At 31.4% G+C, this 27,429-nt stretch overlaps 2 protein-coding genes across 2 annotated transcripts in view; one reads left to right on the top strand and one right to left on the bottom strand.

The window, feature by feature from the left end:
* The window catches only part of LOC148235982 (protein O-mannosyl-transferase Tmtc3-like), a 215,101-nt gene that overhangs the window by 44,171 nt on the left and 143,501 nt on the right, over nucleotides 1-27,429 (top strand). Inside the window, exon 2 of the mRNA XM_088184850.1 lies at nucleotides 14,177-14,313. Coding sequence (XP_088040976.1) covers nucleotides 14,177-14,313 — 137 coding nt within the window. The remainder of the gene's footprint in view (nucleotides 1-14,176; nucleotides 14,314-27,429) is intronic.
* On the bottom strand, nucleotides 9,402-13,364 carry LOC148235983 (uncharacterized). The gene is made up of 2 exons (XM_088184851.1): nucleotides 12,636-13,364; nucleotides 9,402-12,563 (listed from the first exon to the last, which is right to left on the bottom strand). The coding sequence occupies exons 1-2, from the start codon at nucleotides 13,241-13,243 to the stop codon at nucleotides 11,996-11,998; spliced, it is 1,176 nt and encodes a 391-aa protein (XP_088040977.1). The 5' UTR covers nucleotides 13,244-13,364; the 3' UTR covers nucleotides 9,402-11,995.

Raw genomic sequence — 27,429 nt, forward strand, 5'->3', positions numbered from 1 at the left:
TATTTATAAACGTTTAATCATATATATTAACTACTCCAAAAACAATATATATATTTAGTATTAGCTCACAAAATCTTATTATCTAAATAGTTAGTTCATGAAGACTTTTTCTCTTAAAATTAATTTAAAATCTTATATTAATATAGTAGTTTTAGTTTGACAATTGATGTTCCTCAATGACCACACTAAGCTCTAGTGTCATTCATTTCAATGTTTTTAAAGTTTAGTATACTGTCGATTATTTAGACTAATGTTGTGAAAGAAGGGCACGGATAATTGAAAATCACTGATAATCTAAACTATCAATTTTTATTTGGTTTTAAAATATGTATAATATATTTACAAAACAGATTATCATTTTTTTTTATTTATTAAGATGACTTAAAATATTTGTTTGCTTTTGCGAATCACTCAATAATTTTATAATATAAAAACGATTTTTCTTAGAGCTATTATATCGTTATATTCAAATTCCCTCTAGTGTATGTATTCCAGTAAAAATGTTAACAAAAATTAGTGCCGTTTTGTGAATAATGTAATTGTTATTATCTTTAATCTTTTTCGCTTGAATTCTCACTATCACACCTTTCCTCTTCTGTTAAAAGAACAATAGAAACGTCAAGCATTAAAAATCTGGATCATTTAAATCGCAATCAAGCCACTCCTTGATGTTTTCTTGATTTTTAAACCATTTTTAATTTTACATTAATCAACATATTTCTGATATATCACTTGCCTAAGTCTCTTCAAAATCCAATACATCTATATTAAAACAAGTATAACTGACTTTACTTTTTACCAAGATTGAACTAGTCCATACATAGCATCCAATATCATAATTTTTTTCCAGAATATTATAAACCCATCACATTTCCAGGGCAGGCCTGAATATTCAGCACCCCGGGCTCTAAAATAACAAAGTTCATTTGGGATTTTTTCCTGAAAAAGCTAAAAAAAACCATCTCCAATTTTTTTCTAGAGCAGTCGAACAGACATTAATATACTGTTAAATAGAATCGATGTAAATAACGTCTCCATTTCTAGTAATTGGCGCCCTGGGCGGCATAGCTCGATCTGCATTTTCTTCAGCAAGAGTTTTGAGAAGACCATAACGGTTTTCAGCCATTTCTTTGATGATAGAACACCTTGGTCTATGGGTTGAATTACACTTATTTATTTTATTTTATTTTTTATTTAGCTTAATAGCTAATTTTTACATCAAACAAATTTTAACTAAACATACATATAATATATAACATAAACAGAAAATAAAAAAAATTGTAACATTAGGCGGTAAAATTTTTGCAAACACAAGTCGCTTGATTTCAATTTACTTTTATTTGGATAAGAAGAAGCATTATTTATAAAATAAAAAAGACAAAAACTTTTTATAATATTAATAAGTAGTAGGAAATTGATAAATCTAAGTAACAATAAAAAATATATACTATGATTTATTGGTATTAATAAAATTACTAAAATATAAAGTAAATTATTCTGATTTATTGCACACATAAATTTACCTATACTTAATCTATCGCCACATTTAAAAACACGAATAATAATTTTGTTTCATACTTCTTATATATCTAGATTGGTTTGGGGAATACTAACTTAGAAATATTTGATACTATAGTATATCAAATTAAGACGTGCTATATTATTTCCATTCCAATCTAAAACTTTTACTTATTAGTAAAACAATTATATTATATTTAAATTTAATACATATATACTAATTAATAATTTTACCATTATTATTACATAGTCCTAATATATACACCTATTTCTTACAATATTACCATATTATAAAAAAGTCAAAAACAGTACTGCAGCGATTGTTGGATCTGTTCCATATTTAACCAATTGCATTAAACCTGTCCACAATTCGCATTAAGGTCATTTGATCTGCGCCATTAATTTAGTTTTATTTTGAATCTGTACCACTAATGATTACGTTAAAAAAATATATTAATTTTTATAGCAGCAATCACATCATGCCCTTAATACCGTTGAAAATATAAACATCATAATCAGATAAAAAATATTTAGTTATAACTGAAATCAGCCATTACGCCAAAAATAAAGCAAGGTATAGAGAATTTTATAATCACAACCCATGCATAGCAGATTGTATTTTTAAGTAATTAATTTAGGACTGATGGTGAGGCCGCGCATTAATAAATTATAAACGCCACTCATTGCCGAGTAGCCCATAGTAATTTTGCTTGACAGTGATGACAGAAATTGCTTCATATCTTATTACAGACGAGCAGACGAGAAGGGCAAAATGGCTTTCCCTCGAGGGGCGAAAGGAAAACTAGGTCGCCAAGGCCGCGCCGCGCACAATAACCTTTCGAGGGGTGTCAAACACCCCGCAGCCGAAAGCGGTAGAGGGCCTAGATGCAGGGGCCAAATCGACCCCTTGCCTCCCTATATTATGCATAATGTTTTCACGTGTAATCTTGGCTTTATCAAGCCCTAACGCAACGGTAAATATGCCGCGAAGGTAAATCTTTGCCGCTTTATTGATGCGCGTTATTATTTATCCATTAAGATCTAGCGGTAATTGCAGCGATAATCAATGTCTGAAACACTTTGAAACGGTATGATTAATTGAGGTTTAACAAGACGCTATATTATATACGGATGACATGGCTGTTCTTGCAGAATGTATTTTAAGACTTGAAAATATTAAATAGATAGATTAGATGTCACGTTTCAAAATAATGACATAACAATTTCAGTTACTGAATATTAAAGTTATAATACTGTATACTTCGTACACTGCTATTTATTATGTTTAATAATCGAAAAAGTTCAACACAATACCGACTATGGCAAACAGAAATTAATGAAAAGCGCGTGCAGCGGACGCGCAGTGAATCAACAGCACTACGCACTTACACACACTCAGTAAGTTAAAACAATACCACACGTGTATGCATGTCACCTGAGCTAACCACCAACTTATAACGGTGGCTAGTGGCGAACGAATCTTTAGAACTTACCAAGACTACCGCATAAGTGTCAACAACAAGCTCGATATTGTATTTAAATTGATGCATGAAGTTGAAATGCTCACGAGCGAATTGAGCATAGGGCGATGTATACTTTTTCTGACCACTGTTTTAAGTTTTCATTTATGAGTCAAATTTACAATATAGCACCATTGAAATTATCTTCAGAAAAGTTAACATTTTAATATAATAATGAATTGCCCTAATTGATAACATAAGCAATAAATTAAGCACCTTTTCTTTCATAATATAGTAATTCGTGAATAAAATATACTAAATTTTCATTATTCGTGTGTTATTCTATCATAACGTTTTCTTTATGGAAAATAGCAGTTTAAAATAAAATACATAAAAAATCGCACCGTGTGGCGGTAATGAAAAAATCGACTCTCATGTGTAGCTCAGTATTGATGAGTATATGTGATATGTTGTAGATAGTAGTAGTTTATAAAGTTCATGTTGGTTTTTGTGAATAAAGGGTAGATTTGAAACTCCACGACCAAGAAGCAACAATTGCTTGTTTGTCCCAGGGCGCAAATTTTCACGTGGCAGACCAAATTTTCGACAAATCTTAGTGTAATTCATTAGTTTTTATGTACGAATAATGCACTTAACTGCAATCTAAAATTAAATGTGTTTCCTCTGACTGAATAAATCACTCCATAGGTGCAACATTCATTTGAGTACTAATGAGAATGGTGATTACGTGCTCAGGCTGCTGGCACAAAAGCGAAGCCGAAGCATCCGCTCGCAATGTGCGATATGCAGTTCGTAACCCGTGAAATAACATACACGTATATCCCGGAGTCTAATTACTTTCGTATCGATTGACCTCAATTTTGACTTGGACGAAATCGCTGCTTCCGCCGAAAATATAGTACCGCTGCGGTTTTATCCGTATCAGGAATTGATTACTGAAACAGCTACCCGAAATGTTTTGCATATTGTGCGAGCCGGCGGCGTATAATTGAATTTTTGCGGTAGCCCTAGTCGAGAGTATACTCTGTGTAGAGGTACTGCGTGACTAGATCAAAGCGGTATTAAAAATATTAATAAGGACAATCTGGGATTCATGAATAACTTAGACGTGCTTTGGTAATGTTTTGGTTAGAGGCCGATTGTGTCCTACAGTATACTAATTTCCTCAACCTTTATTTGTATAAGAATAATCTATAAATGTGTATATATTTGCATAAAATGAGTGGCATACTTATATTAGTTGTGCCTTTGATATTGATTGGGATATTTTATACTAGTAAATATAATTTTTTTGTTATTATCATGGTGCAACAGCATAATGTAGGCTATGTTCTTAATCAAAATCCTCTAACTGGGCTACGCAGTTATCTCGATCTAACTGAGTTATAAGTAAACCGCGTAGCAGGCTTTCAATCGTTATGCAGGACAAATGTCAAAGCAATATGGAGCGAATTTATTTAATATTTCAAGACGACAACTAATGTAATTCGTTACTGACGGACGTTTGTAAAATATTCCTTACGACTGAGAGCCACTGTTTTCAGATATACACATACTTTAAAGATGTAGAAGCACCTGATGATTGATACATTGGATTCTTCTTCACTGACACGCCAATTCGTCAACCTTGATAAAATAAGTATTTTTTTGGACTGCATAGACTTATTTTAATTTAAATAAGCATGATTTTATAGACTAACCTGACATAAAATATTTAGCTAAAAAATGCCATAATATATTATTCACGTATTCAATTTTCATCATTGTGAACCTTCAGCATTCATCTCAATTCACTGCGTTAATAAATTTCTGAAATCATTATGCCGTCGCGTCTTTTTTCACACCCCACTGTTTCTCATCTTGCTAAAATATTCGCGGGTCTTATTTTCGCAGTTTTCATTCGCTCGCACGTGTCGCAGGTGAACTTTTAAGGCGCACGCTCTTTGAATGCTAATAACGTTCGGCGCCAGACGCCTGGGATTAAAAAAAACATGCGAAACTTACCTAATTTATTCATGAAACCTTCCAGTTTATCCTCATTAATATAATATTTTTAATACTGCTTTGATCTAGTCACAACGCCTTAATTCTTAAATTGGATTATCTTGCTAAAATTACAGATGCAAATTGTAAAACATAATTTAAAATATATTACTATGAGTAGATCTATAACATAATAGAGTGAGCATTTGATTTGTAGACTGTCAGCTTAAAAGTGAATGATAAATTGTTACAATGTGAAATGCGAATTTGCATATCTGATTTAAGTTTTAAATAGACTATTTAATACTTCTTATAACGTTTGAAATCAATGAAAGAATAGTCCGATCATACATATCTATGAAAAACTAGAGAAGTCAGTTATTCGGTTAAATTAATTCGTTATCAATTCGCCGAAAAAATGTGAACCAATTCTATAACATTAGTGCTTTAAACCAAAGCTATGAAATAAGTTTTAACACAAATTATTATATCTACTCTTTTAAAACTACCTTTGATAAATTTACCGTCAGTAAACGAATCTGCTTTGTTTATGAATAAAATTTGCTACCACATAACTAGAATATTTATTTTTTGAAAAATAAATTTGTTGCGGCGTAAGATTTTTAATTTTTGTATACGGCACATTCCTTACATCTAATGACACAAAATAATATTTTTTTTTCCTACAAAAAATAGTCGTAATTTACGTCAAAAAACAATTTTCCATTTTATTACACCAGTTTTAATAAAAATATTTTATTAAGATGTAGAAGCCATGCTAAAAATCAATCAAAATTTTTTTAATTTCATTAATAATTTAATTCTTAATATTTTTAAAACGCAATAAATTTTTTTTTGATAACCATTTTTAATAAGTTAGGCTATTTCCAGCAAATTTTTAATGAAATATCGTTTATTAATATCTTTCAAGTCTAGTTAAACATTTTATAACTTGATTTAATATAATACAACTTGCAAAATAGAAATTTATTTCTAGTGTAGAATTTATTCGCAATTTCATGCTTTTACAATTTTTTAGAAAAGAGGTCGCAATTAAAATTGATTTTAATTTACTGGAATCGTTTGAGGTTTCAGTTTCAGAAGTTTGAAGGCCAGAAACAGTCGATGAACTGCCGAAATCGAAAGAATCGATTGCTTATAATATAGAATACTTCTAGGTCAAGTATGCAATTATGTTGAAAAAAAATCTAAAATTAAGTAAAATCGGTACCGAATCACCGCGTAAAAACGTGCGAATATTTTTTTGTAATTGGAATCGAAAACGCTATTTTTACATAATTTAATCACTCAAGACATTAATAGCATACTGTATTCGAACCAAGTACATATAACACAATGGTTTTCGAAAGGTCGGCTCGGAGAACCGATCTCTAAAACAGCCCTTACATATAAAAAGGTCTTATTGTCTTGATGATGGAACTGTAGGGGTATAATTAATTTTGAAGCGCTCCAACCCGAAATAATCATAAAAACTGAACCGCTTGAACGAATATATTAGAAAAAAGGCATGCCTTATAAATCGTAAACAACGGTTTTTGCAGCATAATAATGCGCGTTGCCGTATATGTAAAATTACGAAGGATAAATGAGATATGCGCCACAGATAAATGCATAAAATATTAATACACAGGCCTGTGGTTATAGAAAATGCGTTGGTTTTGATGGTTCAGTTTACCGGAAGAGGCCGCTGAAGCCCATAGTAAAGTATTTCCGTTTATATCAGCTAAAAGTTATTTTGAAATATGGATGTGCTAAACAGAGTATTAAGTTCAGATCCTGTCATAACAAAAAAAGTAAACATTTTTTAAAAGAGACGGTAGCCTTTTGTTGCTTCAGCTGAACCTAATCTAGATACAAATAGACAATCAGATGAGGAAGGAGAATTGATTTCAGGCGAGGAACCATGTAATTCATCGTCATCGGGCTAACAATTTAAGACATACATTTATACATTTTGTTTACTTTTTTAAATAAAATATTTCCTGAAAAACAAAAAACGTTGTTTTCTTTTGTTTTTTTTTCTGTAATGTATTTTTTAACACTTATAATACTATATAGTTGACTAAGAGCACTGATGGAATCGGGTAAAGTGGAGAAATAATTTTGGCCGCCCAGATCGAACCCCACAGTAGTCGTCGCAGTGAAAACACTCTGTAACACTGGTCAGTTAGCACGTGTTTGATTTTATTTCATGAAAAGTAATATTATTTTTTCATTCAATAACTTTACTAAAAAACCACGAAAATTTTATTTTAAAATATCATACATACGCATAACTTGGAACTTTAACTTGAAAATCGCAAAGCTTAATATAATATTGTCATTATTTTGTATAAAGCATACCCGTTCTGAGAAAAATCTGCAATCTGACTCACCCTACGACGTAGACAGCATTATTTTATTGATTTTGACATGGATCTTTCACTTCTCAGAAGTGATAATTGTTTTTTGCGCTCTCCTATTAAATCAAATTTTGTTTTGTCTCTCTTTTCGTCATAAAATCATGTCGTCGTCTTTGCAGTGGGAATGATCGGTTACTGCTCATATTTCAAGTACGATGTTATATTAAAAATTCTAGCATATCGCTTATAAATTACAAGACACGTCATTATTATTATACAATTCGCACTCGTGCGCTGAACTTACTGCTAAAACGTTTATCGAGTGTGTTCGCTTGTTTTTTTTTTTTTTTTTTAACGCGTTTATTTCAGAAATATTCATGGGTACAATAGTATACAGACATGTTAAATACACAATACTGGTTTATAACCATTTCCATTGTTTACAATTAAAAAATTAAAAAATAATAATAATAAGTTATCCCTAAGTGAAATAAGTTAAAGATTTAAGGAAAAACACATAAAACCTTTTACAAAAAAAAAAAAAAAATATTTTTTAAAATATACATACATTTATAAAATATAACACATACATAATTAAAAATACAATAAATCAGTGAACTAAAGCTGTTATTGTTTGCATTTGAATGTCCTAGAGCAAGATGTGCTTTGGCATTTTGTGTACATATTTAAATTTAAGTCCTTTTTTGTCGTAGTTACCGATACTGGATATTAGTGGGTTAGTATGTTCTCGCGAAATGTTTTTATAATATTTATCCGTGTGATAATAGCAATGTTCTTTTATTGTTGGAATTCTATATTTTTTATGTAACTTTTTAAGATTCGTATAAAATGGGGTGTTATATATTATTTTTATTGCTTTATTTTGAATTACTTGTAATTTATCAAAGTTAGTTTTACTCGTATTGCTCCATACCGGGCAAGCATATGTTAAGACTGGTCTAATTAACTGTTTATAGAGAAGAATTTTATTTTTGATTGTTAGCGCGCTTTTTCTATTAAATATTGGTCGAAGAGCAGCGATAGCGGTTAGCCCTTTCGATCGGAGTTCTTTTAAGTGTTGGTTAAATTTAAGCTTGGAGTCCAGGTGGATGCCTAGGTATTTAACGCTCTTTCTCCATGCTATGAGAGTGCCTTCCTCACTTTTAAGGGGTGGGGGTAAAGGTTGTCGACGGGTTGTAAAAATGTTCGCTTGTTTTAAACAATACGTTATGTATGTATGTGTAATATAATTATTCTGATAATTAAATAGTCGTTTAGGTTCTAAAATGTGACCAGTATTGCTTTCGGCAATACTGGTAGTATTGCAAAAGATTTATATACTTTAATGATTTTTCAACAGGTTATATGTTGGTAAAAGCATGATTTATTGACGCAGTTTTCATGAACAGACATGATTTTACAATATGTTTTTTTTATGATGGTGCTGCTGAAAAAGTATCTCAACCAAAAAAAATTGAATTAATATGTTTTATATTTTTAATTTAAAATAAAGATAAAAAATAGTTTGCCTCCATATAGTATATTTAAAAACTCTAATGTTTCTTATATTTAATAAGTAAAATGAAAAGGGGATTTTTTTTTTTTTTTTTTTATAAAAGTTTATTTCTTTAAATAGACATAGGTAAAATAGCATACAGATATATTAAATGCACAATACTGGTTCATAACCATTTACATTGTTTACAAATTGTTAAGTTATACAATAACATAAAAAGAATAATAAATTATACGAGAATATACTAAATTAAAGGAAAAATACATAAAACCTTTTACAAATTTAAAAAAAAAAATCCAAAAAAAAAAAAAAAAAAAAAAATTTTGGAAAAGAATGAAGCTGATGAGAAAAACAAATTATACAAAATACATAATTTACAAAATAAAACACATACAAAGGTAAATAAACCTAGCCCTGTAGACCTGAAACTGATGACACTGTGATGAGATTAACTGCATCAAAGCAATATGTGCTTAGGCATTTTATGTTTGTATTTAAATTTAAGTTTTGCTTTGTCGTAATCACCGATTCTTGAAATTAGTGGGTTTGCGTGGTCTCGCGAGATTTTTTTATAGTATTTTTCGGTTTGATAATAACAGTATTCTTTAATGGTAGGAATTAAATGTTTGGTGTGGAGTTTTTTAAGGTTAGTATAAAACGGTGTATTATAAATTATTTTTATGGCTTTATTTTGAATTACTTGAAGTTTATTAAAATTACTATTACTCGCGTTACTCCACACTGAACAAGCGTAAGTTAAAACAGGTCTGATTAATTGTCTATAGACTAGAATTTTATTTTTTATTGTAAGCGCACTTTTTCTATTAAATATTGATTTTAGAGCCGCAATGGCGCCGAGCCCTTTCGACCGGAGTTCAGTTATATGTTTATTGAATTTTAGTCTGGAGTCCAGGTGTATACCCAGATATTTAACGCTCGCTCTCCATTCAATGTTATGCCCTTGTTCACTTTTAATGGGTGCAGGCAAGGGTTGTCTACGTTTAGTGAATATTATTGCTTCTGTTTTGTCTTGATTAATTTTAATTCTCCATTTCATAAAATATTTTTTTAAGTTTTCAAGGGATTTTTGAAGTTTAACTGCAATAGGTTTAAGACCATAAGAACTAGTAAGGATTGCAGTGTCGTCAGCGTACATTGAGAGTTTAGTATTTTTTAACATTGGAATATCATTAGTATATAGAATGAAGAGAAACGGGCCAAGTATACTTCCTTGAGGAACACCAGCTGGTATTTTACGCGGTGTCGAAAATGTATTATTTAGCGAAACAACATAGCTTCGATTCTTCAGGTAAGACCGTAACATGTGAATAATGTAATAGGGAGTTTCATATTTTAAAAGTTTATACATTAATCCATCATGCCATACTGTATCAAAAGCCTTTTCCATATCTAATAATAAAAGACCAGAACTTTTTTTCATATTAAAATCGGCAGATATGTGCTCTGTTAATCTATTAAGTTGATGCGTAGTCGAGTGATTTTCGCGGAAACCAAATTGCTCATTAATGAGTTTGCTATTAAGAGATTCCTTTAATCGAGATAATATAATTTTTTCAAATAATTTGCTAAATGAGGGAAGTAAACTTATCGGGCGGTAGTTAATTGGTATGTTATCTGCTTTGCCAGGTTTTTTTATCGGATGAATTTTTGCCGTTTTCCAGATTATTGGGAAATATCCAAAAGATAAGCATGAATTAAAAATGTTATTTAAGTACTTAAAGCAAACAAAAGGAAGGTTTTTAATCAATATATTCTCTAATTTATCTATACCTGGAGCCTTTCTATTTGATAATCGTTTAACAATACTAAGAATTTCTGATATGCCGACTTGGTTAATGGATTTTTTATCTATTGGAGTTTTACTAATATCTTTAATTGCCCGGTCTACTTTATTTTGGGTTTTTTGGTCAATGTAATTTTGCGTAAGTTGATAAGATGTAGAAAATGTCTCAGCTAAAATCTCGACCTTCTCCTGAGTCGTGTTAGCTACGTTGTTTCCGGTTTTTAAAGGTGGTATATTTGAGTTTTTATTTTTAAGCGATTTCGTCATTCTCCATAAGGAATTATCTCCCGGTTTCAAAGCTTTTAGTTTACGCGACCACGAAGCGTTTTTGATGTTTTGAATTTGAACGCGAATTTCATCAGTTAGTTTGTTAATTAGAGTTTTAAGTTGGGGCGATTTATTTTTGTGCCATTGCTTTCTCATATTATTTTTAATTTTAATACGTTTAATTATTTCTGGGGTGAGTTCTATGTTATTCCAAATATTTTTACGCGACGGAATTGATGATATTTTGGCCTGCTCGATCACGGATGTTAAGTAATGAATATCATCGTCAATAGTTTTAGTGTCATTTGAGGTATAATTCTGTCGTTTAATCAATACCCGAGACTCTACTATGCTTCTGAATCGCTTCCAATCAGCCTTTGCATAATTGAAAACGACCTCAGACACCATCTCGACCTCACCGTCCAACGTAAAGAATACTGGAAGGTGGTCCGAGGACAGAGCCTGGATGCAGTGCATGTTTGAAATCCGGGAATTACCCTTGACCAACGTTATGTCCAGAATTGACGGAGTCGTGTGGTTGGTAGGATAATGCGTTGGGGATTTCGGAAAATTTACAGTAGTGTCCGTATCGTGTAAATAATCAAAGATTAATTTACCGGATCGATTCGCACCGGGGCAATCCCAATGCATGTGTCTCGCGTTAAAGTCTCCAGTTAATATCACGGATTCTCCAAGACGAAACACATCATCAAGGTCACCCCGAAGCAACCTGTCACCGGGAGAATTATACCCCGCGACAATTATTATTAATTTATTATCGTGTTTAATTTGTATCGCGACAGTTTCAAGATTAGTCGTGTTTGTTGTAATGCGCGCGTGTTTAATTGATTTTTTTACAAATATCGCGACCCCTCCGCCTGGCCTTGAGAGACGGTCCCTCCGGAGGCAGACAAAGTTCGGTATAAAAACGTTGACGTGTGGTTTGAGGTAAGATTCGGTGATTACGACAATATCAATTTTGTACTCACTGATCAGCAGTTCCAGTTCTCCAGTTTTATTTCGGAATCCGCGTGAATTCCACGTCAAAACGTTGAGCCCCACCTTAGAAGAGCACATCGAGATATTCGACCATCATCAAGGCGATCTCCATTTTGCTGGCACACTTTCCAGCCTTGGTCCTGATTTCTTGAAGGACGAGCAACATCCTGCGTAGCTCTGAAGTTGGCATTGTGTCTGAGAGGGGCTCCTCAGGCTGCCTGGTTTGGGGACGTTGTGGCGCCTTGTTTATTGGTGCTGGTGCGGCGCCAACCTGGGCGTTCCATGAAGTGGCTGATGAGATCACTGCTGGGGTGGTTGAGGTTTTTACCAACGCTGGTTTCGTTGGTTTCAGTGCAGGAAATTGCGCTTGCTCGAGGTTGAATATGTTGTTCGGCTGCGACGAGTGAACAGTGGGAGTCGGTCTCTGTTGTCTCTTCTGAGTTTTCTGTAGGTATTCTAACCTACGAGGGCAGTCCTTAAAATTGGCCGGATGGTCTCCTCCACAACCAGTGCAGATGGCGGGTGCTTCTCGGTCCTTCTTAGAGCACTCGTTCGTGGCGTGGTTTCCGGGGCATTTGACGCACCTGGGAGCTCGTTGACAATTTCTTGCAGCGTGGCCGAATTGTTGACACCTGAAACATTGCGTTAAATGCAACTTATTACGCTTGTACTTTTCAAGCGTGGCCTTGGTGAAGCAAACGTACCGGATGCTTCTTATAGTGCTCGTTGTTGTATTAGCCGGAAACTGGACAAGGTAGAGCCTGGAGTCTCCTTGTTTCTCGGTCTTGGTCTTCATTGCCGTCACCTTGACGACGCTAAGTCCTTGACGTTCGAGATCTGCGGCAATGTCTTCGGTGGGGACCTCTGGGAGCCCTCTCAGCACGGATTTCACTGTTTTATCGTCGTCGGCGGTGAATGTGTGAAAGGCGCGTTGGCCCTTCAGTCCATCCATTAACAACGCGCGTGCTTCAAACGACGCGCAAAGTACTGACACATTGCCACTTCCCGTGTATCGCAACGAGAAGTTCGATGTTTTTGTGATCGACTTAATTAAGTCGATCGTCTGGAGGTGTGTTCCCGTGATCTCTACGATCACAGGCGGTATCCTCTGCTGCTTCCTTTCGATCACTTCGGGAAGCTTTTCATACCTGTTTTGGCTCGTGGTCGGAGGCATCTTAGCATCCTGGGAAACTTTCGATGTCTTTTTGGGTACCTGCCACTCGTGGTCTGGCAGGCCTGAAGTTGATTGTGAGGCGTTTAGGTACGCCTTCAACGTTCCAAGAGAACGCTTGCGCGTCTGCGCCTTCTTCATGGCGCTGTCTTTGTAGCTAATTGCAGTGGGCGTGTCTATCGTTGCAGAACGGTAGCGGGGGTGTCCTTCGTACGATAACGGAGCGAAGCGCGAATGCGACCGCTCGCGTCAACAGCACAGAGTGGACTGAAAAGGGGATTGAATCCTTATTCAAATACTAACATACGTTAAAATTAAATGGCCGTTAAAGATCAGATACTAAATGATGCAAAAAATAAAAAGATTTTCTGAATTGCATATCATTTATTACAAATGAAAGTATCAAATTTACGTCTGATTTTTCTGATCGTCTGTATTTTTTATTATTTTTCAGAAGCAATGAAAATGTTGATGTATTGCGAATCAAAAAACTCACTTTTCGGTTACGGAGCCCATCAACGAAACTCAAAATTTGAAGATTTCATTACGAAAATTGTTTTATGATTTGGTATATAGTTTAAACAGTGTTTACTTAAAATCCTTACACGTATTATATATATATATATATATATATATATAGATATATATATATATATATATATATATATATATATATATATATATATATATATATATAGATATATATATATATATATATATATATATATATATATATATATATATATATATATATATATATATATATATATATTATTTAAATAGTTAAAATGTTTTAAGTTAATTTGCAATCTGAATATGTATATTTAGTTAAATCGAACAACGCACATGAAAAATGAATAAAAAATATTTTTATAAACAACTGTCAAGTTGTTTATAAAAATATAATAAGGGGGCTCAGACATTAATCTAGCGTTTAGTTTTATTAATTATAATTATATACCTTTGTTTTTTTTCTTATTCCAAATCAGTTCTTGCAGTACTGAATCAGACTTAAATCTCTAGCTACACGCTGCCTTACACTTTGATTAATCTCAATTATTTTTATTTTTACAGGAGCAGAGTCATAAATCGTATCGGCCTCTCACGGTCGTTACGTTCAGATGGAACTACATGCTCCACGGGCTGCAACCAGCAGGATACCATCTACTCAATCTCCTGCTCCACGCCCTAGTGTGCCTCATGTATTACAGGTAAGAACATATTTTTCTTCAAGTGCAATTTTATTCAAAAAGAACTACCGATGAGGCCTCTCGCCCTCGTTTTTGTTATATTTATGTTTAGACCCTATCGATCACGCTATAAAACGTAGGGGTCACATTTGGCCCTACATTATTTTTTACTGGCGGCGAAGTGCTTCCACTTTAACGTGTGCCTCTAATGGTAAACCTTCATAACACTCACGGCCAGGCTTTATATTCTTCGAGGGTTTTCCTCAAAGCTTTCTGCTTTCCGGGCACTACTACATTCACCCCCGGCGTAAGAAGCAGTGATTGTGCTTGGTCATAAACTCTGAATTTGTTACATCGGATGTAAATTAGCGAAAGCGACATTAAAATCCCTTGGTAAACACACAAATAGAAACATACTAAGTGTGTGTGTACAGTGTATTTACGAAAATTGTCATAAGCGATTAGAAATTTTGGCTATGAAGCGTTTTTACTCACCCTAAAATATTTATATACATAATATTGATAAAGTGAATGAATTTTTTAAATGATTCTAATGTTATTCAAAAAAATTTTAAATTGTTAAATTGCTAAATCCAATATCTAATGAAGCAGGTGTGTTACTTAAGCTTAATATTTTAACCATCTGGGTCAAAATTTTAGTTTATACCACTTATACACACACAAAATAAATAAAAATGTAATTGGAACCTTTTTACAGTTGATATTCTAATATGGCACTAACAATAATTTGTTTTTAAATACTATAAACAGTAATTTTTTATGTAACAACAAAATATTAGAATTTTCATTTTTACTTCTCGATTTTCTTCAAATAAAAAAATATATGTAATACTCCTATATAGTACGTGATTTTAATAGTACAGGATATTATTGTAGATTTGTTATTAATATTGCTGAACAGAGAAATGTATGATCGTAAAAGAAAAAACTTCAATAGGATGATGTTTTGATATAACGGACGAAAATAATCTAGGACCAAAACGGATCGATCTACTTTGATTGATTACAGAGCGTCGTGTAGTGAAAATTTTTTTGCTTTCATATTTTACCCGAATCGTAATAAAAATTGACAATAACAACTGTTGCTACTATAGATTTTCTATATTTCGAACAAGATAAAGATAAATAAACCTATTTTGATGTAGATTAAACGAGATTTTAGTTCAGCAATAGGAAAATTTCATAGCGTCACTCTGTAGAAAGCCCCCATACATATTTGCAATCCGCCAATTTCTACGCGAAGCGGTTTCTTATCTGATTTTAACGTTTAGATCACCAAAGCAAAGATAAGACTGATTAAAGTAATTGAGAAAGTTGTAAACAATTTTTTGCTATTCAAATAATTTCGTCCTCTATTAAAACTAAAAAAAGCACTAATATATTCAAACATCTGGCACAGACCCACCTTTTCTTGTGCAGCTATATAAAAAAAATACAGTGATTATAAAACATTTGTAAATATTCGCAGAAATTTAATTTTTACTATAAAAATTCGTGAAAAATCAGCAAATATCTCGAAAATCAAAAACTTTTGGTTTTGCATTTTCTCAGTAAATTCTTGAGAAATAAATCTTAAAAAGAAACACTAGTAACATACTATATACAATAATAATGTGAGATGTAATAATCATAAAATTATATGAGTGTGAGAGTATGTGAATTCGCAAATTTTAGGGTTATCATGACTTTCTATGCATGCTCCTGTACTTTTGTTGATTGCGTACCGTCTATCGTTGTTTAGATAATATACGATATTTATTATCATTGAGTCTACGATTTAGGATTAAATATTTTACCTTATGGTTTAATCCGTACTAATCTTTAGTAAAATAGGACAAACACGTAGATCACCTATATTAAATGATTATACATACATACATAAACACAAGCGTTTCGAATCAATTTCGATTTATATCTAATGGGTAGGAACCTTCCGCGAACCTCGCCCCTGTCACACCCTTAACACGTAACGACGTGGGGTCGAATAAACGCCTGACCTTAGATCGTTTTGAGACCTCGTGTGATACTTCCGAGGGTTATCAACCGTTCTTGTAAGGGAAGTGGTGAATTTTTAAAAACGACTCGTCTACTACGAGTCGACTAAAAAATCTCCCAATCTCGACCTATCCGTATCGCTTAAGCGACATCATGTTTTATTTTCTCTCCGCTTTTATTTTTTGTGCGTTTTTCGTATTTGCGTTTTCATTTTCTGTGCCTTAATTTTTGTCGGGTGGAATATAATTCGGAACGAAAATAAATGCGAACGGCTGGGGTAGGAAGAAAAGAAAAAATGTCGATACAATTCACGGAAAAGTCTGGGCCCAACAGGCAGCGGGGTTGTCGCCGGAGGCTTGACCCCCGAGATCAAAGATCTTTACTTTGTTTTCGCCCGTATTCTGTCGCGATAGCTTACACGTAGTGGCAGAAAATGAAAATTTAGGAGGTCGAAAGTATCGAATTTAGCATTGTATCTTTTTTTAGTCGACGTTTTGCTGTTTTACTTTATATATATATTTTTTGTCAACGGTTAAATGTTTTTTATTGGCAACGGCGGGTAATAAATGACTTTCACTCGGTAAAATACTTCCGATGGCGGTAATTGACAAAATATTGAAGGGAAACGAAACATTATGTACTATCTATTTTTTTATATAATTTATATTTTGTTTTAGTAATACGTGTATTTAATAACAATACGTTTTTTAGATATTTATAATATAGAAACTACGTGTATTTTATTATTATCGAAACGTTTTATAATTTATTAGCAATAGTCATAAAGGCATCAAAAAATATTTATATTTAAATATTACAGCATATAAAATAAATACAAATAATAAAAATATATAATTAAAACTAGAATTTTATAGAACGTAGATTTCTTGATTCTTCTTAGAAAACCAGTTATTTTTAACCCTTTTTGAATATAATTAAAATTATATTATCCTAAAAATATTATCAATCTTTATATCTCTTTTTGGTAATAAATATATGTATTATAAATTTATTTATTATTGAACTACCACTATAACATATTATTTTACTTATCTATAAATATAAAAATATTTATTCCTAATTTTTCTTTTACATCCAACCACTTTAATCGTTCAAGCATATTTTTATACTTTGTAATACTATTTTTATTAAGTACTATTTTGATAGACACGTAATATTGCTGCATAATAGTTAAAATGAATATTCACAATTAATATATTTATCATAGTGAATTGTTTACTATTAACTATTTACATATTAGAAATAGCAAAACATGTTCAGGCTTTTTGTGAAAGTATACTAAAACCATATTAAGTTAGGCAAAAATAAATGTACATCTAAAAATAAAAAGCATTTCATGCTATATAAATATATCTACGCGCTTTCTAATATGCAAACGCTGGAGCCAGATGGTTAACATTTTATTGACATATTGCTTCCTCTTGAATTTCCTGAATTCAAAAATAGCACGACCTGAATTTGGACTCTAGATTGTATTTATGATTTTTTAAAGTAAAATGAGTGAAATTGTTGGTATAAAAACCGCACAAAATTGAATTTGCTTACACTTGGCAGAATGTTTTTTAGTGAAATTTTATCAAAAATTTATATTTGGTTATTAAAAAATTAATAAATATACTCTGTTTTAAAAGAATATAATAAGTGTAATAGTTCTTGCAATGCGATATATGATACGTATTGTAATGTATACCTTAGCATGACCTCGATATTCACCCGTGGGATTGAGAAAACCTGGATCAAAATTATTATTAATATTTATACTTATATAGCAATATTTCTTTTGTATACTAATTTGACCCTATATATAGCCTGTACTTATAATATAAATTTAACTTTGCTCCTAATGCTTTAAATTGAAAATCATGGTATACAATAATTTTATTATCCCAATGTTCACAATAAAAATATCCAAAGTAAGTAAAAATCGACTATATAATAAATGCTTCCAAAAACAAACATCAAATCAGTTAGATGCATACAATACAAAAATTATGTTGTTAGAAATTAAATATAAAATAGTCTGCATTTCAGACTATCAAATAAAGCATTACAGCCAACAACTTGTTGATAAAAATGCAACAAAATAAATTAGTATATGGCTGTTTGGTATTTCATACAATTTTTTCTGTTAGCAAATAATGGTTAAAGTTATGGATGTAGTGTAGTACCAAACGAAATAAGTTGGATAACACTTGAATAATTATTTAAAATGCAATTTTACGTCGCTAGTTTATACAATATTATCGTTAGAATCCACGGATGATTATTTGAAATGATTCTTTCTTGATTTATCAGTCGTACTTAGAATTAATGAGCGTTAGTGATTTACCCAAATGTGTTAATAGATCTGAGATAGTGATAAAAATCGATTTGCTCAGGCACAGCTGTAGTTGAAGTAATTCAACTAACTATACTGTATTGTTATCTTCATTACATTTATTAATCATTAACCAATGTATCAAGTATTTCAGGCGTATTACAAAAAAGCGATTCTATCGAGGACACTCAACGGTTATTTAACGACAATAATAAACAATTGATTAGGAAATAATATGCGATTTTTATTTGTGGTGTTATTTGTATAGCAAGGTCTACATAATACCCACACAATATTGATGATCTTAAACCTAAGATTTTAGTAGAAATCCAGAATCCTAGCGATAGTAAAAAAATAAGTATATTCACATACAAAATATAAAAAAAAATTCTTTACTTTCATAATTGCTAGTATTTTTGCCGCCCCAGTAAAAAAAATTGCTTAAGCTATTAATTATGTAATTAATGAATATGCTAAAATAAAAGCCAGGGTAGTACAATTAAAAAAAAAAATTAAATTTAAACATCTTCATATTTTTTCTATTGCTTTTAATAATACTTACAGTACTGAAAATGTAATTTTTATTAATTATAACTTTGTCCTCACAGATTTTTTTAATTCTCCTTACGCACTAGTTTATTATCTCGACCGTTTCTCTAAATTAATAATCGCACTATTCCACGTCTGCTAACAACGCCCCCTCTAATTAACATTTCGTCCGCCTACTGCAGGATGCTGTGCGCGTTACGCACGGCAATTTCGAACCGGAACCCTAACCCGGTTCCCGTAACGATTGATCACGTGACCCACCCCGTAATTAACGGTGCCGTTCCGCGCACCTGTTGGCTCACCTGTATTCGATTGCGGAGAATATTGAAACGCACATGACGACGAAGGTGCTCGCTCATACATACGTAAATAAAGCAGCCCAAATATGCGCCCACCCGGTTAGGGGTCCCATATTTATCACAAGGGCGGTCTTGTACTGACCACGAATTTTGCATATGAATGAACGCTACTAGTGCAAAATCTATTGGATACATATGTATAATTGCTTGTAACGTATCGAGTAATATGATTTGTTCTTAAACAACAGTATAAATTCTACGCATTAACTTTGAAATTGATACTGTCAATAAAGAACAGGTATTATATTCCTGAGAAATGGGAAAAAATATTATAATCATTACACATTTTGATAGTTTTTTTATATTTTATTTAAAGTGGTCTAAACTCACTTTGTTATTTTGAGAAAAAACATTTTTTTCGTGGTTATATATTATTTTATTTTTTATTAAAATTCTGAAAAAATAAACTTGGGGAGTATAGAAAACTTCACGATGAAGAAACGCATAAAATTTTACTTTGCACATCAACGCTGCAAAAATCATTCTGGCGTCATTTTCATCAAATAAGTTTTTCTTCAATATATTGACTTAGTATTTCTATGAAAGTAGAAACTCGTTACTAGAAAAAAACACGAATTCGGCATTGTATTGATGAATAATCCATTATTCTTACTGTAGACTGTGATAGCAGCAAAATCGGTCAACTACCCTTTAAATTTCCAGAAATTCTGATCTAATAGCTTAAGATATTCAATACTTTTGTTGTAATATTTAGTAATGTATAGAGAAACTGTCGAAGAGCTCTGATCTGTGTAGATAAAATTATTCTAAAGGTATTAGTTTTAAAAATCTCCAATACCATATGCAATAATTATAATTATTGAATTTTTAAATGTAAAAGTGACTTATGCCCAATTATGTGCATGCAATAAAAATATGTATGTGCAAACATAGACAATTAACTCGTTGCTGAATAAATTTATCTTAATTATTGAATATATAACTTATTCGAAACTATTCTATTTAGGTAAATAAAATAATTATTTACTCTTGTTACTCTACATTACAACATCATAGGTGTGTCATGTTCAGATGTTTAGGTTACAATGTAATATACAAACAAATTTAAAAATTCGATTCGTGGATTAGAAATAATGTTAATAACCTCCATAAATACATCGTCACTGTCAATTTGATGTAATTAACACACAATAAAACACAAGACAGCTATAACTGAACAATTTAAGTTAATCACTTGATTCACTAAAATCAAACAATCAGCACTTTTTTTATTAAAATTACTTTTTCTAGAATAGAAATAAAATAAAGAAAAAAATCGTTTTCAAAGTATGACAACGTACAGATTAGAATTAACTATAAATAAAAAAATAACAATAGTTAGTCATAGCAGGTTATACAATATTTTTCTTAAATATGGTTTAAACCTTCGTGCGTTTAAAGATACAAATGTTTCTTAATGATACGACTAATATGTCCTTAGCTCCTTGCGAGACACGCTCACATCCGCTGGAGCAAGGTCGCTTATTGAGAAGTGTTTTTTTCACGGCCTAAAAGAACGCAATGCCGCTGAATTGTGTAGGTATGTAATAAGTTATTTTACGAGTTACAAGTGCACCTCCGAGATATAACTAAACCTCATTTGGGAAAACTCTGGTGAATTGAAGTGCTTAGTTAAGCTGTGCAGCGGAAATTGCGTCTGGTTGCATGTAGCAAGTTCAGTAAGTTTTAACTGAACAGATTAATCCGTTAGGTTTGGATTTAAAGGTTATAAAATATTTGTTATTGATTTCCTAAAGCACTTTTTACAAATTTGTAACGGAAAACATTTTTATCAAAATATATAATGGAATTTTCAATGCAACTCTGCTTTATATTTTAAAATACAGTGCTTGAATGAAACTATAATATTTACGGTTTTTTACGGTTAGGTCAAGTATATTTATGATAAAATCAGTATTATAATCAGTATATATATATATATATATATATATATATATATATATATATATATATATATATATATATATATATATATATATATATATATATATATACTGTACAACTGAATTCAAACAATTTGTTAATGTGTGTGTATTTTTTAAGTACATACATTGTCTGTGTCACTGATGCTGGAGACAGTCCAAACATGGGGTAGGGCTTTCGAGACTCGTCTCGTCATCCATCAGCCCCCTTCCGACTTTTGACATATCAACATAACTCAGTCCCGAGCTGCCCTTCGGACTCGTCAGCCCCGCCACCCTTTCTTCTGCCGCACCCTACGTTTGCACCCCTCCAGGACAATGTGCCAACTTTATACAATATCCTCTTTCCGTCCCGTGTCTCAAATCGGCAAAACGCCTAGTGAGCGATTGAATTTTTTTCTTCTTTTTAGAAATATGAACGGGAAAATAAGAGAAATACGCCACAATGGACGAGGCGTATTATCGATTATGCTCTCGTGTCTGACTTTTTTTTTATTTATTATTATTATTTATTCTTTGCAGATAAGGAGACTGTTTTCCACGATGCCAAACTGAAAATTTTTCGCGTCGTCATAGCGACAAAAAATTTGGCAACTCTCTTTATGTGTGCCTCGCGAAAAATTCCTATCTCTCGGTTTTTCCCTTTAAATGGGTCAACGAGAGAGGAACCGCGTTCTTGCCGTGTTGCTCGACTGGAAAAAATATCCATAGCCATTTCGTTATTCGGCGTTTCCCTTTTTGCGGTGTCCCTTTTACATAAATAGGCACCGGGCCCGTTGGCGAAATATCTTCCCTTCATGGCTGCGTAATATTGAAAATTGTTTCGATAGTGCTATTCGCAACAAAAGAAAATGAATTCTAACCGTGAATATTGTGAATGTATAATACATACTCAAGTTTGGCACTGTGTATATGTATAAAAGTATAGATGAAAAAATGTATCGATGAAATGCCTCACTAGTCAATTTGATATTGCTAGATAGTATTTAATATAAGCGAGGTTTTCAGTAAGTAAAGATATAAAGTCCAGAAAATATTTCTTATTGACTCAAACTTTCTCTTACTATGGTCCCCAATATTGAGCTCTCAGTGACTAACTTTATTATTATTATATTATATACCTATATTTTAGTATATATCCTAATAATAAACTTTATTTACTTGCTTATAAAACAAAAATAAACTTTTATGTAAGCATGCAGCTTACAAATACAATTAAATAGGAGGAAAGTAATAACATAGTTTCATTTTCATTACATAATTTTTGAGAAGTTTAAAATTCCTATTGACAGTAAAAACAAGAAATCTTTGTATTACCACTGGTAATGAAAATACTGTTTCGTTTTGAAATGATTATTTATCAGCGCTGCTTTTGCAATTGCTTTCAATATGTATATTCAACTTTAAAGAAATTATTTGCTATTATATTATTGCTGGTAAAAAACACATCCAAGCATTAAAAGTTTTTCTTTAATTGACCACAAAATAGCTCTTAATACATTTTCCCTGAATAAAAAAAATTATGTAATATAAAATATTATTTCAAGAAATCGCCAAATATTAATTATTACACATTTTTACAACAGTAAATTTATTATATTTAGATGTTGAGGTTAAATAACTACTATGTTTATTATATAATATTAATGACAATGTACACATTATATAATAATAATAATAATAAAATATAAAATTTCATTAAAAATTATTTTCATATTTATAAACTTTCGTCAAAATATTATACATCAGCAAACATAACATGTTTTTTATTGCGAATAAGTAAACAATATTCTTCTTAATAATTTTAATATTATTTTAAGAATGACTTTTGTATGTAATAAAAAATGCTTACGTTGATTTAAAAAAATATATAATTAAAAACAAAATGCCTCGTTAATTAGCTTGCTTACCAAATTTTTTGGTTTTCCTTCGTATTTTATTTTATTTACTAATTAAATTTCCAAGAATGTCAATTGTAGACACGACCCATTTAATAGAGCGGTTTTATAATGACAAATAGACATTAAAATTCGACCATAAATAATTAAAATGTGTTTTATCAAAGCTTTACCGATACTGATAATATATATGTATATAAGTCATAACATTAATTTGTAATCAATATGCAATATATTACAATATGTAACGTTACATCTGCTATGACATATTGTATGCAGTGCTTGATTTATACGTTTGATGAATGGTAATGACTTGTGCAACATTATATGCACCTATTCATACGAGTTATGTTATTATATAATAACATATTTGTTGGATTTTTAAAAATAATATTGCAAATCTACCGTTTTAACATGACATACGAGTAGGTTTTTTACAACTTACGCTAAAATGTAGGAATCAGTGTTATTTATTTTATTAATTGTAAATTTCACTACAAAAAAAGTTTAATTTTGTACAAATGAAAAATTTGTTTTTTCCCATAAGTACAGTCGTTTTATTATCATTAATTTGATATATAAAACAGTATTTTTTTTGTAAAATTATTGTTATTTAAAGAAATCATCCCACTGAATGCCTCTTCATATTTATTTATACAAAAACTAATTTATTTTATATAAAACTAATTTATTTATTTATTTTTACTAAAATACTATTTTTAACCAAGTATTTGTCATGTCTCAATTATGTCAGATGGTTTAAGTCGTTATAAGTCGTATGGTGTCGTCAGATCTACAGTCTAGTAGTTCGATTGCCATTTTGATCGGGTGTCTGTATGTCGTGTATTGGTACGTTATTTCGTATTTTATTATGTTTTAATGTTATTAAGAATAACATCATTAGGATCGTATCAGGCACTATCAACTATCATACGCAGAACCTTGTTTTGAAATCTCTAGATGGTGGCGATAGTGGAAGAAGGAGATACTGGTTTAAGTATCGATTTGTACATTAGCAGCATGTTTTCAAGTGTCATCTGGGATCTTTTTTCCATTATCTAGTGCATTTGCCAAACTGATAAAAATCCAGAATAGTTTTATAATCCAACGCTTTTAATGCTCCTTCGATAAAGTGAATACCTTTATTTCCGGAACATTAGAAACACACCCGAATTGTTTGGCTCTCTTTTGCAGAGTTACCTGGAGACTTATTTCGCTGTATATTTTCCTACCTTGACAACGAACGTAGTGCACCATATCAGACCCGTATAAATATATTTTACTCTGATCATAGAGCATCATTTTTCATTAATCCAAAACAGTCCAACTTTTGTGTGGATTAGCCCATTGCATGCGTGTTAGACCCACTTTTTTGGTCAACAACGGATTTTTGTAAACAAATGCATACACCCACTGCCATAAGCCACTTATAAGGGTTATCTACATTTTTATATTTATTCAATGTTTCGCTAATACGCATTGGTAATATCCACTGTTTTACGCCAATCACGTAAGCAAATTCGTAGTATCACTTAATCTTTGCCAAGGGTGCTTAGTTTTACCCTTTTATCCGATTTATTGCACCCGTTTCGTTTTTTAAGTGTACTATAAAATGTATATTGCATATAACTTACATGGCATAAATACAATAATATCAAACTTGTTGATGATTTGCATTTATAATAATATTTTTACGTACAAATCTCTCGATTAATTGCTTAGTTAACCATTCAAAAACAATATGGGTTTACCCCCGAAGAAGTGATAAAGCGTTCTGAGAGACCCAAGCAAGAATTACAGTTATATCTTATATTCTTATGGTTTTGATAAGAGATGTTTCTTGCAAGTTACTGTTTGTCCTGGATACAAATATAGTGAGCTATTTATATTGATTTTAACGAAACTGCAGTAGGTTCTATCTGATCTTTTTGTATACAAATAAATAATATTTTTGTAGATAATAATGGTTAATACATATGTTCACTTAACTAATTGAATGAGCAATTCTAAGGATTACTGCCTGTTTGAAGTAGAAGAGGGGGGTTTGTCTCGAGGTTAGACTTATTGGCGTCTGGGTTTAGTATGTAAAGTGTATTAGGTCTTGCCCCAAGATGGTAAGAAAGTGCCTGGATAACATTAAACTTTGAAAGGTTCGGAACGGCGATGTGCAATTTATACGCTCTATACATAAATACACTGAATGAAATTTATTATATGTAATAAATACTTCCTATACTAATTGGTTCGTATAGAAATACTTTGTAATATAGTATATTTTTTGTCTGATTTAAAAAAAATATTGAATTTGGGCAGTTTTGCCTACATCATAGTTATTTATTAACCCATTATCGGCTCGTCCAATTATCGCGTGCATTCGCAGTTCTGTAGAAAAAAAATCGCAATACTCGACGCAATTTTTCAACCCTTCGGACGTTTCGGAGCGCGGAATTGCGCAAAAAATAAATGTGTAGCAATAAATCACTCGAATGTTTTTGAAGGCTTTCGCCGGATTTCGATATTTCAATTTTCGCACCATTGTAGCGCACGTATGAAATGAAGAGTGACTTCTATTGAAATTTGACGTAGCACTCGCGAAACGCCGATTTTTCGCCGAGTCTTTCCTTACGCATCAGCGTTCTGAGATAAAAAGTATATTTCATATTCACGATACACTCACAAATATGATTTTTTAATAAAAATAATATATACATGTTTCGAAATAGTAAAATAAATGTATCAATGAATATATGGTGTTTTTATATGTATATTTTATTAAAAATATATTTTCAATACATTTAAAATAAAAAATATACTGCATATTCTTGACATATTTTACATTAAAAATCCATATTTGTAGTAAAACATTATCAACTTTCACAAAAAATATACTTAATCTCATGTTATAGCCTGACGCCTTTTAAATTAATTCCAATATGAATGAAATCTACTAATTTATGCAAATTGCATCATTCCTAGAATGATATAACAAAGTTACGAAGTATAAACTAAATAGAACAAGAAGTATCAACTTTGGAGTATTATGCCACAAGAAATAGTTTATATGCCTCTAAAGTTTATTCAGACTCAAAGCATTGTTCAATTCCTAGAATATAATATGATTTCATATTTCACAAGAAATATTCCATCATAGTAATATATCACGCTTTCGAATATTATTCAATGTGTAATCATGCAAATAATAATAAAATTAAGTGTATTATTTATAAATATATATTATATACATACTATCAATTATTATGGTCTCTTATAATCTGATAAGTCCCTTTTATTGAAATATAGTAAAGAAGCCATTGAATTTCACCGCAGCATATATAATATAAGCTTTGGAAGGTGTACCACTATACATCTGTGTATTTTGCTAAACGACAAGCTCAACTTTAACGAGTTACAAACATGTCATCCATTTTTTTATAACACAATAACCCGAGCAGATTATTAATGAAAGCTAATTCTTCAGTCACGTTGACTCCTCTAGCAAGCAATGTACCAGTAACTAACTATTTGCAGAAACCTCTAAAATACTTACTGTTAATATTTTTACCTAACCCTTCAAGTATACAAAATATTTACTTTTTCGCAAAGTGCACATGTTATAATTTGACATATGGCGTCTTACAAAAACCTGGATTCCGCAAAGGCGCGGAGGGTCAAAAAAGTTTGAGAACCACTGGTTGGCCGTAATAAAAAAAAAACCGCTAAATCATTTGCTTTTTAATTGCCTATTGATGTTAGTAACAATGTGTTCCACCCTTCTAGCAACTGTTCTCACAAAAAAAACTAGTCTGTTGAAATAAATAAAATTATTTATTCACATTTCTCCGCTGCAACACTCAAACATGACTTAATTAATTCGCATAATTTTTCGCTTCGTTTTTACATAATTCAGCACTATACCATGAAAATGTTATAGCGCTGGTGATTTACAGTTAAAATAAATGCATGTTTATAAACACGTCTTAATTGATTTTACGTATTGTCTTCTAAAACCTGCCTAACTTGGAATGTCCATCTGC

Source organism: Plectrocnemia conspersa, unplaced genomic scaffold (assembly GCF_051122295.1).
Source record: "Plectrocnemia conspersa isolate PC_06_02 unplaced genomic scaffold, ASM5112229v1 ptg000004l, whole genome shotgun sequence".
In the NCBI taxonomy this organism is placed as follows: Eukaryota; Metazoa; Arthropoda; class Insecta; order Trichoptera; family Polycentropodidae; genus Plectrocnemia; species Plectrocnemia conspersa.

Coding starts and splice junctions, on each gene's coding strand:
- LOC148235983 (XM_088184851.1), bottom strand. CDS start 13,243: ATGAAGAAGGCGCAGACGCGCAAGCGTTCTCTTGGAACGTTGAAGGCG. Junction 12,564..12,635: donor AGCACTATAAGAAGCATCCG/GTACGTTTGCTT, acceptor GCAATGTTTCAG/GTGTCAACAATTCGGCCACG.